At 47.5% G+C, this 16,800-nt stretch overlaps 1 protein-coding gene across 1 annotated transcript; it reads right to left on the reverse strand.

Moving 5' to 3' along the window:
- Nucleotides 1-853: 853 nt before the first annotated feature.
- On the reverse strand, nt 854-14,802 carry LOC306924184 (uncharacterized protein). Its single transcript, XM_079502585.1, has 4 exons — nt 14,462-14,802; nt 9,681-9,825; nt 8,401-8,820; nt 854-5,268 (listed from the first exon to the last, which is right to left on the reverse strand). The coding sequence occupies exons 2-4, from the start codon at nt 9,750-9,752 to the stop codon at nt 3,430-3,432; spliced, it is 2,331 nt and encodes a 776-aa protein (XP_079358711.1). The 5' UTR covers nt 9,753-9,825; nt 14,462-14,802; the 3' UTR covers nt 854-3,429.
- Nucleotides 14,803-16,800: the final 1,998 nt, after the last annotated feature.

Consider the following 16,800-nt stretch of genomic DNA (forward strand, 5'->3'; position numbering starts at 1 on the left):
ATTTAACCTGAGAAATGAGAGACCGATTGGCTGAAATTGGCATCCCACCTGAAAATGCATGTTCTATAAACCCATTTAGGACTGAGGCCGATTCTAAAAAAAATGCCTTCTAAATCCTGACCTAAGTTTTCTAAAAAATGTCAAATATTAAAAAAATAAAAACTGTTATGCTGCTATATACTGTAGTGTACATAGCAACAAGACCCCCACAAATGGGTTCACATCCTAAATGGTTTATTAACGCACTATAGCAATGATTATCAGAATATTGGCCCTTTAACAAAAACAAAACTAGTTATGTTTTAAGTTATAACCTTGCCCTACCGTATATAGAGCGTCACAGTCCCTCCCCCTTTCATGACGACGCCAGGCCCAGTCCCGCCCCCTTTCATGACGACGCCAGGCCCAGTCCCTCCCCCTTTCATGACGACGCCAGGCCCAGGAAATGAATCCCAATGCATTTTTCCTCAGAGATTTCAAAAAGTATTTATTTAAAAACCTTTTAAGCGTCGTACGAAGCCAACTCGAGTTGTGACAAGTGTTGTTTTTCTTCTAATTATTTGTTCGGCCCAAAACATTGTTGTCATGATTTGTCACAACAAGAGTTGGCTTTGTCCGTGGCGTAAATGTCTTTAAATAAGTACTTTTTGAAAAGACTGTGACGCTCTATAGTAGAGCTTCGCAGTCTTTTCAAAAAGTACTTACTTGTTACTTGTTACTTTACATCATTCTACACCTTCACACACAGTCATCCTTTACATCATTCTACACCTTCACACACAGTCATCCTTTACATCATTCTACACCTTCACACACAGTCATCCTTTACATCATTCTACACCTTCACACACAGTCATCCTGAAAATATAGCTTTATTTTCTCACTGTAAATCCTGACAAAGCTGTGGTAAGAACTCACAAGGCATTGTGGTCAACCTCTCACCATACATAAAAAAAAAGCACGTTTACAAAAAAAAAAACAGAAAGAAAAGAAAAAAGAATCCCTACAATATGTATCTATGCAAACCTAGTGTGTTGTTTTTAAACTTATGTACATATAGATGTTTGACTTGTGCACCGACTGTACAAATACAAGAAGAATAAATGCTTATCAAACAACTTGTTGGGGGCAATTTGCCACGTGGCTTTTACACTTAGAACAAGGTCTGCTGGGTGGGCAAACCGGCAGATGTAGCCTGTGGTTCTCAAACATTGTTAAATTTAAGGTCTTCCCCCCAGAACCTTTGAGTTAGGGGGGGGGGGGGGGGGGGTGTTCAGACCGGCAGGCCCCGAATTCAGATTTCCTTCCGGTCCAGATTGGGAGTCGCGTTGGTTTTTAATAATGCAGTCTGAAGGACAGGCCTGATAGGAAAGCAGATTCACACGAATATCGTCTCGTCGCGTGGATATTGTTTAGATCTGCAAGCTCACAAGACGCACAGTCGTGACGCGCTGCGAGCTTGTAGATCTGCCGGTTCACGGCACGAGACGCCTGCGTGCAGCCAAGTATGAGTCAGGCTGTGACACAGGAACCCGTCAACGGATCCTTTCAGGGTCCTTCGGAGAACCTCAATCTTGGATCAATTCAGATCTTAGCTGGAGAACGTTTTACATACGATACGAGTCTTATTATTCCATCTAAATAAAGCAAAAACCTCCCAATATATACATATACAGACACACAGTAGGGCTGCACAATTAATATATAATAATAATTATTTTGTTCTTAGTTCAATTCAGTCCAAACATCTTATTTGGTCAGCTGTTGGAACCATGTCTTGGTCAGCTGTTGGAACCATGTCTTGGTCGGGGAGCCGCGCATTAGACCGACCTCCCACTAGTCCCGCTGCAATGTGGCTGGTTAAGACTCACGCCGCGGTGTCCGCGGTGCGGTCAGGACTCAACGTGGCCGGTTAAGACTCACGCCGCGGTGTCGCGGTGCGGTCAGGACTCAACGTGGCCGGTTAAGACTCACCCCGCGGTGTCCGCGGTGCGGTCAGGACTCAACGTGGCTGGTTAAGACTCACCCCGCGGTGTCCGCGGTGCGGTCAGGACTCAACGTGGCTGGTTAAGACTCACCCCGCGGTGTCCGCGGTGCAGTCAGGACTCAACGTGGCCGGTTAAGACTCACCCCGCGGTGTCTGCGTGCGGTCAGGGCTCAACGTGGCTGGTTAAGACTCACGCCGTGTTGTCTGCGTGCGGTCAGGGCTCAACGTGGCTGGTTAAGACTCACCCCGCGGTGTCCGCGGTGCGGTCAGGACTCAACGTGGCCGGTTAAGACTCACCCCGCGTGCGGTCAGGACTCGGACTAATGAGCGCTCAGACCAGTGCAGCGCTACCGCCTTGGTCACCCCAGTCTCGCAGAAGAAGACTGCCATGACCCTAATAGAGGGTATGCACGTGACATCACCGTCATCATACCTGGAAGCTACGCGGGACCGCCTACTGAGTGGCAAAAAAACTACTTTCTGGCCTCGACAGTGTCCACACATCCACACAGAAAAGTCCTATTTGATTGACAGTCCATACATCCACACAGAAAAGTCCTTATCTGTTTTGACAGCCCAAACATCCAAATCTATCAGATTGCATTAAACAACGTTAAACGCACTTTGCCACTCACTCTATGCCCCCTATAGGTTGAACCACCATCTTCACAGCCATCAGGCTCAGTCAACTCACTCTATGCCCCCTATAGGTTGAACCACCATCTTCAAAGCCATCAGGCTCAGTCAACTCACTCTATGCCCCCTATAGGTTGAACCACCATCTTCACAGCCATCAGGCTCAGTCAACTCACTCTATGCCCCCTATAGGTTGAACCACCATCTTCAAAGCCATCAGGCTCAGTCAACTCAATCTATGCCCCCTATAGGTTGAACCACCATCTTCACAGCCATCAGGCTCAGTCAACTCAATCTATGCCCCCTATAGGTTGAACCACCATCTTCACAGCCATCAGGCTGTCAAATCAGAGGCCGTCAAATATAAATAATATGGTAGCACAACGGCTTATGATTCCCAGAAGCACAACGAGAAACAAAAGACATTAACAAAACGAAAAAAAAACTACACAAATAACTCATTGTTACCAATAACGGTGATTAATAATCATGGTTACATTAAGCAGAGATGATCACTTTAGCCATAATAGTGCAGCCCTAACATACAAGTATATATTTTATTGAGTTTTGCCGTTACAACAAGCCTTCATACTGCATGAAGTAGCCAAATGTTGGTTATTTTTTTAGGAGAATGCTTGTTAAGCATTTGTACCCATTTATTTATTTATAGACCAAAACTGTTCAAATGAAGACACGTCTTTTTACGTCAACTTTATGCACTTTTCTGAGGTTGAGTGGTGGTGGTGGGGGGGGGGTTGGGTGGTGTTGGGGGGGGGGAGGGGGTGTGGGTGGTGGTGGGGGCTTGTTTACATCTGAACAATATGGAGGGATGAGTTCAAGCTCTGGAACATCTGGACAGGTGTGGGCGACGGCGCGTTCAAGCTCTGGAACTTTTGGACGATGGGTGTGGCGGGCGCCACTGGGGCTACCGCACTGCTTAAATTCTGAACGTCAGGTGCCGTTACCACTGGGCTGCTTAAATTGGGAACGTCAGGCTCTGACGATACTGGGCTGCTTAAATTGGGAACGTCAGGCTCTGACGATACTGGGCTGCTTAAATTCGGAACGTCAGGCTCTGACGATACTGGGCTGCTTAAATTCGGAACGTCAGGCTCTGACGATACTGGGCTGCTTAAATTCGGAACGTCAGGCTCCGACGACACTGGACTGCTTAAATTTGGAACGTCAGGCTCTGACGACACTGGGCTGCTTAAATTCGGAACGTCAGGCTCTGACGACACTGGACTGCTTAAATTTGGATCGTCAGGTGCCGATACTGGGCTGCTAATCTTCTCGACGATGGGCGCGCTGTCCATCGGGCTGGTTATCTTCTCGACGATGGGCGCGCTGTCCATCGGGCTGGTTATCTTCTCGACGATGGGCGCGCTGTCCATCGGGCTGGTTATCTTCTCGACGATGGGCGCGCTGTCCATCGGGCTGGTTATCTTCTCGACGATGGGCGCACTGTCCACCGGACTGCTTATCTTCTCAGCGACAGGTGCGGCCACCACCGGAGCGACCAGGCTGCTCAACTTCTGAACCTCAGCTGCCACTGGGCTGCTTAACTTTTGGACGGCGGGCGCGATGACCACCGCCGGGCTGCTTTCCACGATGAAACATTCGTCGTCGTCGTCGTCCACCGCCCCTGTTGTCGTCGGCGCCGCCGCGAGCGCTTTGCGTCCGTCGGCCGCGGGCCGGGCGAAGGCGGCCTTCATGCTCCCGGGGGCCGCCAAGCCGTGTTTACTGTTGCCGTTCCTGTTCAGATGCAGCACGGGGTACACGGGGACCTTCCCCGCCGGCGCCAGCGAGGGCGAGGGGGAGGAGGGCGAGGGCTGGGTGAGCTTCCTGAAGCGGTTGGGCAGCTTGCCCAGCTGCAGCTGCTGCTCCACGAACTCGCGCGCCTTGGCGCACTTGTGCCTCTGCAGCATCTGCAGCGCGTCGAAGTCTATGTGGCAGATCTGACACGTGAAGCCGCCGTTCTTGTTTTTGGCGCCGGCGCCGATCATGGTCGGGGCCTTGTTGGCCAGGTTGGCAAGCATGAACTCCGTCTGCATGCGCGCGCTGGCCTGCAGCGGCCTAGTGGGCACGGCGGCTGCGGCCCGTCGCGGCGGCTGCTGCTGCGCGGCTCTCCGGTAGGAGGAGGCGGCGCTGTGGGCCCGGGTCAGGTCGATCCTGCCGTTGTTGGCCTTGACGCCGCCGCTGTTGGCCAGGCTCATCTTGCTGGGCGGCTTGCGCTCGGCGAACGGCCGTGCCGTGATCAGCCTCATCTTGAGCGAGGACGAGGAGCCGATGGAGGTGTGGCACTGGTGGTAGCGAGGCACCGACTTCTTGCTGGACAGCAGCGTGCCGCAGCCGATGCAGCCGAACACCTTGTCCGTGATGTGCGTGCCGTTGTGGTGCGTGGTGAGCTCGCGCCGAGTCTTGAAGCGCATGTCGCATTTGGCGCAGATGAAGCGCGCGTCCCGGTTGAAGCGGACGTCCGCCTTCTTCAGCACGACCACCGGCTGGTAGAGCGTCCACAGGTCCGCCGTGGGAGAGCCCGTGGCGGCCGGAGGCGCCTGCAGGGGGCGCTGTGGCTGCTGCGACCCGGACGGGAGCATCATGGCGTTCACCTTGGACGCCAGCGCCGGCAGCCTGGCGTTGACCTTTCATGGAAAGAAAAAAAACATGGAATAGTTGTTGACAATGTGACCAAAAAGTGTGAAATTCAATCTATACATTAAAGAAAATGCTTCAGGTTTATTATAAACCTAAAATGTATTATCTCCATGTGATTCGACTAAATAAATGTCTTCCTTTGTTTAGCCTGTTGTATCAAAGTGTTGTTATTGTTTGTTTTGTTATTACTTGTATTAGTACAATACAAGATAAAAAGAGCAGGCACTATAAGCTACCTTTTCGCTCCAAATATTCTCTGTAAGGTTTGTTGAAATGAACCCTGTACAAAGTGTACATCCATGGTTTTCAACTCTTTTCATAGCAAGGCTCATTTATTCTGAATTTGAGCCACGGACCACCGTTTGATGACATTTAGCGGGGTGCATACTTAGTTTAGACTAGTCATTGGTTAGACATGGGTTAAGGTTAGGTTTAGGTGTGCTGCCCCGTGGGAGGTTAGGTTTAGGTGTGCTGCCCCGTGGGAGGTTAGGTTTAGGTGTGCTGCCCCGTGGGAGGTTAGGTTTAGGTGTGCTGCCCCGTGGGAGGTTAGGTTTAGGTGTGCTGCCCCGTGGGAGGTTAGGTTTAGGTGTGCTGCCCCGTGGGAGGTTAGGTTTAGGTGTGCTGCCCCGTGGGAGGTTAGGTTTAGGTGTGCTGCCCCGTGGGAGGTTAGGTTTAGGGTGAGGGTTTGAGATAGGTTGTAGTTGTAGGACTAATGACTGGTCTAACCAAAAACTGTCTAAACTGTCTAGTACTGCACCCCATTTAGCGTCTCAAGACCCAAAACTGAAGAATATTTTGTTTGGATCCGATTTAGTCCGCAATTGATGATATGCAGACGGCGGCCATCTTGCCAGCAAGGTGCTACCTAGATGCTACTTCCCATAGGCAGCCCATTCATCCAATCAGAAAAGTCCTATCTGATTGTATTAGATAACGTCAAACTCACCAACATTGCAGCTGTGCGGAAAGCTTGAATTATCCTCTTTCTATCTGCAATGTGTTTGTTTAATAAAAGTCCACTGTAGACATGTTATGAGCTACTCCCTATGTCTATGCCTATGTCTTGCAGATGATTTTGGAAGTGCTGGAGTTTGGAAGTGCTCGTTGACTATCACTCAACAGTCACGTGACGTGACGACCTAGATAAAAGGGAGGTTGTCACATACTAACAATTATCACCTGATGAAGGCCGCCTGCGGTCGAAACATTGTGTCTTATATTATGGTGTTTCAATAAAAAGAAAACACCATTGGAGCAATCCTGTGTGCGGACTCTCTTCTTTTCACTCTCTCTCTCAACAGCCCAGCGTAGCACCCGTTTAGAACATCACACATAATGCAGGAGGCAGCAGGAGGTTGCTTTACTGATAACGAGCGCTTCCAAACTCTGACACTTCATCTGCAAGGAATGTCTTGACAGACAGTAGCTCATAACATGTCTACGGTGGAGTTTTATGAAACAAACACTCTGCAGATAGTAAGACGATAATTCAAGCTTTCCGTACAGCTGCAATGTTGGTGAGTTTGACGTTATGTAATACAATTAAATAGGACTTTTCTGTTTGGATGAATGGGCTGTCTATGGGAAGTTGCACCTAGGTAGCACCTTGCTGGCAAGATGGCCGCAGTGTGCTGCTTTGATGTTGGTACCATTAGGAGAGATAACAGGCAAACGCTGATCAAAATAGCTATTATTCTACATTCTCTAATTGTGTAAACTTCTTGTAAATTAATGAATGCAGATGTTTAACAATAATTTAACTCTTGAGAGCGTAACATGAAACCAAATGGACCCGTAGATCTGTAAGGGCACTTTAGCAGCATGGGGACCACCTGGAACCCCCTCAAGGAGGACTACTGGTGGTCCCCGGACCACACGGGGACCACCTGGAACCCCCTCAAGGAGGACCACTGGTGGTCCCCGGACCACACGGGGACCACCTGGAACCCCCTCAAGGAGGACCACTGGTGGTCCCCGGACCACACGGGGACCACCTGGAACCCCCTCAAGGAGGACTACTGGTGGTCCCCGGACCACACGGGGACCACCTGGAACCCCCTCAAGGACCACTGGTGGTCCCCGGACCACACGGGGACCACCTGGAACCCCCTCAAGGAGGACCACTGGTGGTCCCCGGACCACACGGGGACCACCTGGAACCCCCTCAAGGAGGACCACTGGTGGTCCCCGGACCACACGGGGACCACCTGGAACTCCCTCAAGGACCACTGGTGGTCCCCGGACCACACGGGGACCACCTGGAACCCCCTCAAGGAGGACCACTGGTGGTCCCCGGACCACATGGGGACCACCTGGAACCCCCTCAAGGAGGACCACTGGTGGTCCCCGGACCACACAGGGACCACCTGGAACCCCCTCAAGGAGGACCACTGGTGGTCCCCGGACCACACGGGGAACACCTGGAACCCCCTCAAGGAGGACCACTGGTGGTCCCCGGACCACTGGTTGAGAACCACTGCTCTGGTTGAATGAAAACCACTGCCTGTACATTATTTAAAGCACAACTTTAACCAACCAATGTTTTAGGTTATTATTATTAGGTTGTTATTATTATTATTTAGGTTAGGTTGTTATTAGACAAAGTAAAAGATGATTGTGAATTTGTTTTCATTTGCTGCTTTCTTTAGTTTTAGGGATTTTAGCTGTTTTTGACAGGGGGGCATTCGAGCATGGGGCTAAATATGTATTTTTTTACAAAATGTTATAGCGATATCTATTTGTATTATTATCACAGGATCTACTGAATGTGAAGGTGGCCTACTGGGGCGAAGCCACACTGTGTCATAGGCTCAATATGCCAGTTTGGCACATTCAGTAGATCCCGTGATCTTTTGTGGTCAAATATAATTTCTTGGGGTCTAGTAGGACTATAGTAAATAATAAAAAAATAAATTACATATTTAGCCCCATGTTTGAATGCCCCCGCCCCCATGTCAAAAACAGCTAAAATCCCTAAAACGAAAGAAAGCAGGAAATGAAAAAAAATGAACCTTGCTTTTACTTTCTCTAATAACCTAAAACATGAAGCTTGGTTGAAAAGAACTAAAGTTGTCCTTTAAGACCTAAATAAACTATAAACCATTCATTAATTCGTTCACCTTTCCGCCCACGGAAGACGAGGAGGAAGCGCTCAACATGTACGGCGAACCTCGCATCAAGGCGGCGGCCGACTGCGCCGCCCCTCCGGCCCCGTGGGGCGGCGCCAGCGTCCAGGCGCTCTGCATGCTCTGCTGCGAGGGGTGGTGAGACTGACCGGCGGGCCCGACGGCCAGCCGCCGCAGCTGCTCCTGGTCGTGGCGCATGTGCGCCGAGCGGCGCATGACGATGGTCTTGTGGTCGAGCACCTTGTGGCCCGGCTCGTGCGTGTTGCTGTGCGTCAGCATGTCGCCGTAGTCGGAGAACTCCGTGCCGCAGGAGCAGATGAAGGCGGCGGCCGGGCAGCAGTGGTCCTCCAGCCGCGCGCGGCTCGGGAACAGCTGCTCACAGCTGAAGCACAGCTGGGGCTGGTCCTTCATCACCTGGAGGGGGGGGGGGGGGGGGGGGGGTCGTTATTATCGTTTATCATCGCAGTGGTTTTCAACCCTTTTCATATCAATCACCTGCCCTTTTCCCTCTGGACAACAATGTGCCCTTGTGTGTTTTTTTTGTACAGTGTACAGTATGTGGACCATGGTTGGTGTACAGTGTACAGTATGTGGACCATGGTTGGTGTACAGTGTACAGTATGTGGACCATGGTTGGTGTACAGTGTACAGTATGTGGACCATGGTTGGTGTACAGTATACAGTATGTGGACCATGGTTGGTGTACAGTATACAGTATGTGGACCATGGTTGGTGACATTGATCAATTCTTGATAAAAAGCTTTTAATGTATTATTTAGGCCCCACGTTGAGAGCTCGGAACAGGGATGCTGGTGGGGGGGGGGGGGGGGGACTGTTTGAGTGGGACTGTTTGAACTTTGCAGAAAAGGTAGAAGCAATGACAATTCTTGACTAATAGAAATAGCCTGATGTCAAAATCGACCTTGAGACTTGAGTCAAAGTTAAGAATCGATAGTGTGTGTGTGAGTGTGTGAGTGAGTGAGTGAGTGAGTGTGTTCTACCCGGGGAAGTATGGGAAAGATTAGTTCGCTGCTGGGGGTTAAACAAAAGCGGGCATTTTTAAGTTTTGATTATCACGATAATATCGTCATCATCTTTTGCCACAATAATAATCATTTTTCTCCTTGACATGAAATATTGAGCACCACTGACATAGAAACATAGGTATTTCAGAAAACTGTCAGGATTTAGAAGACATTTCTTTTAAATGTCGACGTCAGGCCTAAATGGTTTAAGCCTAGTGTCGGTATGGTCCTCGCCCCCATCGTGGTCACCTTCATGGTGAGGCCCACCCGGGGTCTCTGCGACGACTTGGGTCTCCCTCCCACGCTGAACTGACTGAACATGGCGGCGAGTCCACGAACCACTGGGTCTTCTTCACTGCTGTCCAAGAGACCTCCGGTTCAGCGAGTCTGAGTTCTACGGATGGGGGAAAACAAGTTAACACCTTTTGCACAACAATTCCGGCCGATTCATACTCCCTTTTTAGAGCCGAATAAAAGTCGGTTGAGCCTACAATGTGACGTCATTTGAGGTTCGGGGGGGGGGGGGGGGCGGGTACCGTCCTAAAGTCGGCTCTTCGGTGCTACTGAAAGTTCTGACGAGCCGAAATCATTTGGGCACTACAGCGCCTAAACAGCTGTAAAATAGGAGTATGAATCGGCCCTTATACCCCTACGCCAACCCTCGATGCCGAGTGCCGAGCAGGGAGGCAGCACTGGGTCCTATTGTTATAGGCCAGGGGTGGGCAAGTGGCGGCCCGGGGGCCACATGCGGCTCCCACCTACACTTAATGCGGCCCGCATGTTAATATCAGAATACTGATATTATAGTATTGATTTCAGCTGTTACAATTCCAAACCCGCTTTGATTACTTCATGACTAGTATTAAAATGACTAGTACTTACTTAATGTTATTGTCTTTTTGAGTCCAATGTAGTTATGTTAGCAGTTCATAAAGTTAACATAACTATAACTAAATGCAAAAGGATTCCAATTTAAAAAATAGCAAAAAAATTGTCAGGGTTTCAATTCAAATATAGCAAAAATAGCTGATCTACAAGGTCAAAACGTGTCTCATTGCAACACGTTTTGACCTTGTAGATCAGCTATTTTTGCTACGACAGTAATATGCACCGTGTCCCCCTGGAGTGAGTGTGGAAATATATTGGCCCTCTGGAGTGAGTGTGGAAATATATTGGCCCTCTGGAGTGAGAGTGGAAATATATTGGCCCTCGCCATCGTCAAAGTTGCCCAGCCCTGTCATAGACTGTGGTTATTAGCATATCCTGACCCGGCCCGGGTCAGGCTTGAACCCTGACCTCCCAATCCCAGGGGCGTAGTGGCAGACACTAAATAATTGATCTGGTTGAAATCATTCCATTTCCGAGAGTGTACATATTAATGGAACCAAATGGACCCCTAACGGGTCCATTTGGTTCCATTATGTGCGCTCTCAGAGTTTACAGAGTGTTTTTGAGAGCATGTTATGTAGACAGATCTGCCGACAGTCATCTGCAGACCTGCCATCCTATAGCGTGTATAAGTTTCTATATACAGATTATTTGATATTCTACTGTTAGAACGATGGTAGGTTCTTGGTTAACTTGAACGAATGATTTAATGGAAGTTAAGTTAATGATCCGAAATCAGTGGTTTTCAACCAGTGGTCCGGGGACCACCAGTGGTCCGGGGACCACCAGTGGTCCTTCAGAGATTAAAATAGGGTGCATTTTGCATCGCAAAACACAGTTTATAGTTAAGGGACGCAATAAAACAACGACCTCTGCATCCACAGGATGCACTACTGTACTACTGTACTGTTTATTTATTCTAGTTTATTTTGCTAGCTTTAGCTACAATAATCATTTCTTCTTCTGTTTTCTACATGAATATAACCATATAAAATGAAATGGGAGTTAAATGCATAGAGTATATAAAAGGATAGAGACTGAACTGGCGCGAAGCTCCGCCCCCCCAGCTATTCATGTCAGTGGAAGTTGCTCAGTGGCGTTTTGAAGCACCCGGAAGACTGCCGGAAGTCCCTCCTCCGGACCTCAACTTTGAGGTCCGGGGTGACGTATGCAACCGAGCGCTCAATGTTAAAGCCCAGCTGCACGGGGTTTCCCGGTCATGAATCCACGGGTCCGCCTGTAGTCCCTCCTCCTACCACTAGGACCCAGACCTTCAACGCTGAATAGCCTCACTGGCCCCTTGGTTAAATGCTGCAATTTGTAAAAATGGCAAAATATGACTCCTAACGTTGTTGAAGTGGGACTCATAAAATGTCCCTGGGACTCATTTCTAAAAGACCATCCCTGCAGCCCGGGACTCATTACATTGAAGACCTATTTACATGACTGGTCCTTGAGGGGGTTCCAGGTGGTCCCCAGCTAAATGATGGAAAGTTGGTAACCAAATGGACCCTTATTAGATCTTTAACTCTTGAGAGCGTAAAATGAAACCAAATGGGGGTCCATTTGGTTTCATTTTACGCTCTCAAGAGTTAAGTTATTGTTAAACATCTTGCTTTATTAACTTATACAAGAAGTCTACAAGAGTTAATGTAGAAGAATTGTCTTGGTCAACGTTTGCCCAGTGCCGTCTCCAGGCACTAATCAGCAGGGGCCATACTTTTTTTCCAAAGGGGGCACTTCATTTTTCAAACGCCCCCCCCCCCCCCCCCCCCCCCCCCCCCCCCCTCCCTATGTATAACAAATTGTCGCCTATTAACAAAGTGATGCTTGAAAAAGGCTACAAGTAGGCTACAATAAGCAGCACCAACAACAAACAAAGAAATACAAATATGTTTATGCATTATAATGTCTTCTGCATGCATATAGTACCTTGTATTTCTATTAACTATTCAATTAATTTGAACATGTATATATTTACAATAATCATGGAGAACATGTAGATTTAACATTTGTAAAACATTAAAATATTGGTAGGGTATAGGGTACTACTGGCCAATCTGGACTGGAGGGGCACAAAATTAAATCTAGGGGGGGACGGCACTGCGTTTGCCTGTTCTCTCTCCTAATGGTGCCAACATCAATACAGCATGGAATTGTTTACAAAATATTATCTAATAAGAAAATATTCTACGTTTTGGGTCTGAGAGGCTAAATGTCATCAAATGGTGGTCCGTGGCTCAAATGGGTCTGAGAGGCTAAATGTCATCAAACGGTGGTCCGTGGCTCAAATGGGTCTGAGAGGCTAAATGTCATCAAATGGTGGTCCATGACTCAAATGGGTCTGAGAGGCTAAATGTCATCAAACGGTGGTCTGTGGCTCTAATGGGTCAGAGAGGCTAAATGTCATCAAATGGTGGTCCGTGGCTCTAATGGGTCTGAGAGGCTAAATGTCATCAAATGGTGGTCCGTGGCTCAAATGGGTCTGAGAGGCTAAATGTCATCAAATGGTGGTCCGTGGCTCTAATGGGTCAGAGAGGCTAAATGTCATCAAATGGTGGTCCGTGGCTCTAATGGGTCAGAGAGGCTAAATGTCATCAAATGGTGGTCCGTGGCTCAAATGCCTAATAAATTGATTGATTGATTGATTGAAGAATTTATTAACAGTTTGCAGAATTACAGTACATTTCAAGCACAAACTCAATACAAAGGCTGTTAACTGTGAGTGGACGACCCAATTAAGCATTACACTTGTTTCCAATAGGGTCCACCATGTTCAAATCATCAAAACATTTAGAGACGTACAAATAGACACTTCTATAGACAGAACAGGAATTCATCATAAAGGAGGTAAAAAGGGAAAAGAAATATATACAGTGAGGGGAAAAAAGGGGGGGGCGGGGGGGGGGGGGATTCAGATTTTACGGGGGCCAGTTTCGAATTGCAGCCATCCGTAGGTGCCCTTTGAGAGTGGTTTTGAAGGAGTCAAGGGATTCGCATGTCTTAATGACAGTTGGTAGGGCGTTCCACATTTTGGTGGCATAGGAGCGAAAAGAATTTAGTCCCTTGTTTGTGCCGAATCTGGGTTGTACATGGTTCGTTGCACTCCCTCTGGTGTTGTGGGTGTGGACTTCGTTAACATTAAGGAAGTATCTAGACAGGTACATGGGTATCTTGGTGGTGTATCGAATCTTGTGGACCAGACCCATTGCAAGATGCTGTACTTTGTCGTCGACCATAAGCCATTCCAGCCTGTCGAAGTGGGCAGGGGTGAGGTGGGTTCGGGGGGCTAAATAATTGGCCTTGATATGAAAAGTTAGACTGTATATGATAGATGACTATTTCTGTGTTTATATATTTACTGTTAGACTGATGACAGCTTCTTAGGTTTATGTATGATCCTAGAGGACTATTTCTATGTTAACCCGTGTTAACCTTGCTTACTGTAAGTCGCTGAATGTCTACATTGTGCAGACAGACCTGTAACGGTCCGTTCAAGCCAAGGGACCCCACTATTTCAGAACTTTCCATTTCTTGTAATTGGACACACTTTCAGTGCTGGATGGAAATTGTGTTAGCTTGTTATGAAAAACATATATGTATGAATTATCAGCCAGCTATTAAAGCCGTTATGTGACATAGATAAAGCCCAGAATGTCATTCTAATACATAGAAAATGACAGCTAAAGTAGCTAAACGTGCTAGTTATTTGGCACCACTTAACTCGCACCGGCTTATAACACCAGTTACACATCCATACATAAGACACACTGGCTATTACAGTGTTATTGGTGTCATTAAAAGAGCCACGGATTATTAGTTGATATGCTGAAATTATGGCTTTTAACAGCTTTAGCTGATCGTCTTAGCAAAACCACTCTCTCTCTCTCTAGAGAAAAAGATCATTTGTTTTGACATAATAGTCTATTTATTTATTTTCGTCGGGAAACCTCACCTCATCAACACGACACGAAGCCCAAACTGTCGTCGTTTAGAGAACGAATATAACGAAATTATTATTATTATTATTTTTAGAAGTCCGACACATTTCACTCACACACACACACACACACACACACACACACACAATGTGCTACAGTAGAGCTGCTGCTAGCATTAGCATTAGCATCAGCATCATTTACCTGACGAGCCGCGGCGTCCCGTCTGACCATAACAGTCAGTCCCCACACGGAGCGGCACCAGGCGACGTGTGGCTATAACGACAACAACGACGTTATAAACGGTTGTTTTTGTGACGTTAATAGCGGCGCTGCGGTCCCGTTTTGGCGTGGCCGGCTAACTGGGGATGCTAACGGGCTTAGCTAGCAGTCAGTCAGTCAGTGAGGGAAGAGGCTAGCAGGCAGCAGTGCAGGGAGGATGCTAACGTGCTAAAGCTAAGCTAAGTGGCTAGGCTAGCTGCAGTCAGGGCAGAGAGCAGCTAACAACCACAGAGTTAGGATGGAGCTGCTTCTTCTTCTTCTGCAGATTTTTGGCGCGTTTTCACCTCAAGGCCGTCGGCCGGGGCTGCCACCTTGTGCTGCCACCTGTCGGGCGGGAGGACCGGCTGCCGAGGAGGAGAGATTGATTTGATTGATTTATTGATTGATTGATTGATTGGAGAATTACAGTTTGCAGAATTACAGTACATTTCAAGCACAACTTAATGCAAAACTGTTAACTGTGGACGACACCATAAAGCATTACACTTGTTTACAATAGGGTCCAGTGGTCCACCATGTTCAATTCATCATACAATTTAGAGTCTTATTGTGAGGGGGGAAAGGGGTGGGTGGTGGGGGGATTCAGATTTTACGGGGGCCAGTTTCGAATTGCAGCCGTCCGTAGGTGCCCTTTGAGAGTGGTTTTGAAGGAGTCAAGGGATGTGCATGTCTTAATGACTGTTGGTAGGGCGTTCCACATTTTTTGATGATGATTAAATGATGGATTGGTGCAATTCGTTTCAAAAAGCTTTATACCCTGACGATTTATAACAGCTTTATAACATGACGATTTGATTGATTGATTGATTGATTGATTGATTGATTGATTGATTGCATGAAAGCATGAAGTTAATACAAGAGGGTCCACCATTTTCAATTCATCATAACAATTAAAGACGTACAAATATACACTTCTATGAAAAAACAGGACATCATCATGTAAAGAAAGTAAAAAAGGGAAAATAATTGTGTGTGTGTGTGTGTGTGTGTGTGTGTGTGGGGGGGGGGGGGTCAGTTTCAATTTGCAGCCATGCCTCCAATGATCCATGGGTCGGCGGTTCGAATTCCGGCTCCTCCTGGCTACATGTCGAAGTGTCCTTGGGCAAGACACTGAACCCCAAATTGCTCTCGATGTGCTGGTTGGTACCTTGCATGGCTTCCGCCGCAATCGGTGTATGAATGTGTGTGTGAATGGGTGAATGTAATGCACAATCTATGTAAAGCGCCTTGGATAAAGGCGCTATATAAATGCACCATTTACCATTTACCATTTACCTATAGAGGGTATGCGCGTGACATCATCATCATACCCGGAAGTTATGCAGCAACGCCTACTGAGTGGCAAAAAAACTGCTTTTCTGGCCTTGACAGCCCATATACATCCACACAGAAAAGTCAAACTGATTGCATTAAATTATGTTAAACGACATTAAATTAACTTTGCCACTCGATTTCCCATTCACTTTATGCATGCGCATACCCTCTATATGAGCCCAATCATACCCTCTATATGAGCCCAATCACACCCTCTACATGAGCCCAATCATACCCTCTATATGAGCCCAATCACACCCTCTATATGAGCCCAATCACACCCTCTATATGAGCCCAATCATACCCTCTATATGAGCCCAATCACACCCTCTATATGAGCCCAATCATACCCTCTATATGAGCCCAATCATACCCTCTATATGAGCCCAATCACACCCTCTATATGAGCCCAATCATACCCTCTATATGAGCCCAATCATACCCTCTATATGAGCCCAATCATACCCTCTATATGAGCCCAATCATACCCTCTAACAGAGCCCAATCATACCCTCTAACAGAGCCCAATCATACCCTCTATATGAGCCCAATCATACCCTCTAACAGAGCCCAATCATACCCTCTATATGAGCCCAATCATACCCTCTAACAGAGCCCAATCATACCCTCTATATGAGCCCAATCTGGGTGGCACAAGATGTTGAACTCCCTAAGGCAGGGACACGTTTTGATCGCCATGTTGGTTGGTCTTTGAATCCCCCACCCACCCCTTTTCCCCCTCACTGTATATGTTTCTTTTCCCTTTTTACCTCCTCTATGATGATTTCCTGTTTTGACTTATATAGTTGTGTATATTTGTACGTCTCTAAATGTTTTGATGAATTGAACAAGGTGGACCCTCTTGTAAACAAGTGTAATGCTTTATGGTGTCGTCCACTCACAGTTAACAGTTTTTTTTTATTGTGTTGTACTTGAAATGTACTGTA

The sequence above is a fragment of the Electrona antarctica genome (genome assembly GCF_951216825.1).
Source record: "Electrona antarctica genome assembly, chromosome: 6".
Classification (NCBI taxonomy): Eukaryota; Metazoa; Chordata; class Actinopteri; order Myctophiformes; family Myctophidae; genus Electrona; species Electrona antarctica.

Excerpts from the sequence above, each read along its gene's own strand:
- LOC306924184 (XM_079502585.1), bottom strand. The coding sequence starts at position 9,752 with ATGTTCAGTCAGTTCAGCGTGGGAGGGAGACCCAAGTCGTCGCAGAGA. Across the intron at positions 8,821-9,680 it reads GGGTGGGCCTCACCATGAAG|GTGATGAAGGACCAGCCCCA; the intron begins GTGACCACGATG and ends CCCCCCCTCCAG. Across the intron at positions 5,269-8,400 it reads CGTCTTCCGTGGGCGGAAAG|GTCAACGCCAGGCTGCCGGC; the intron begins GTGAACGAATTA and ends TTTCCATGAAAG.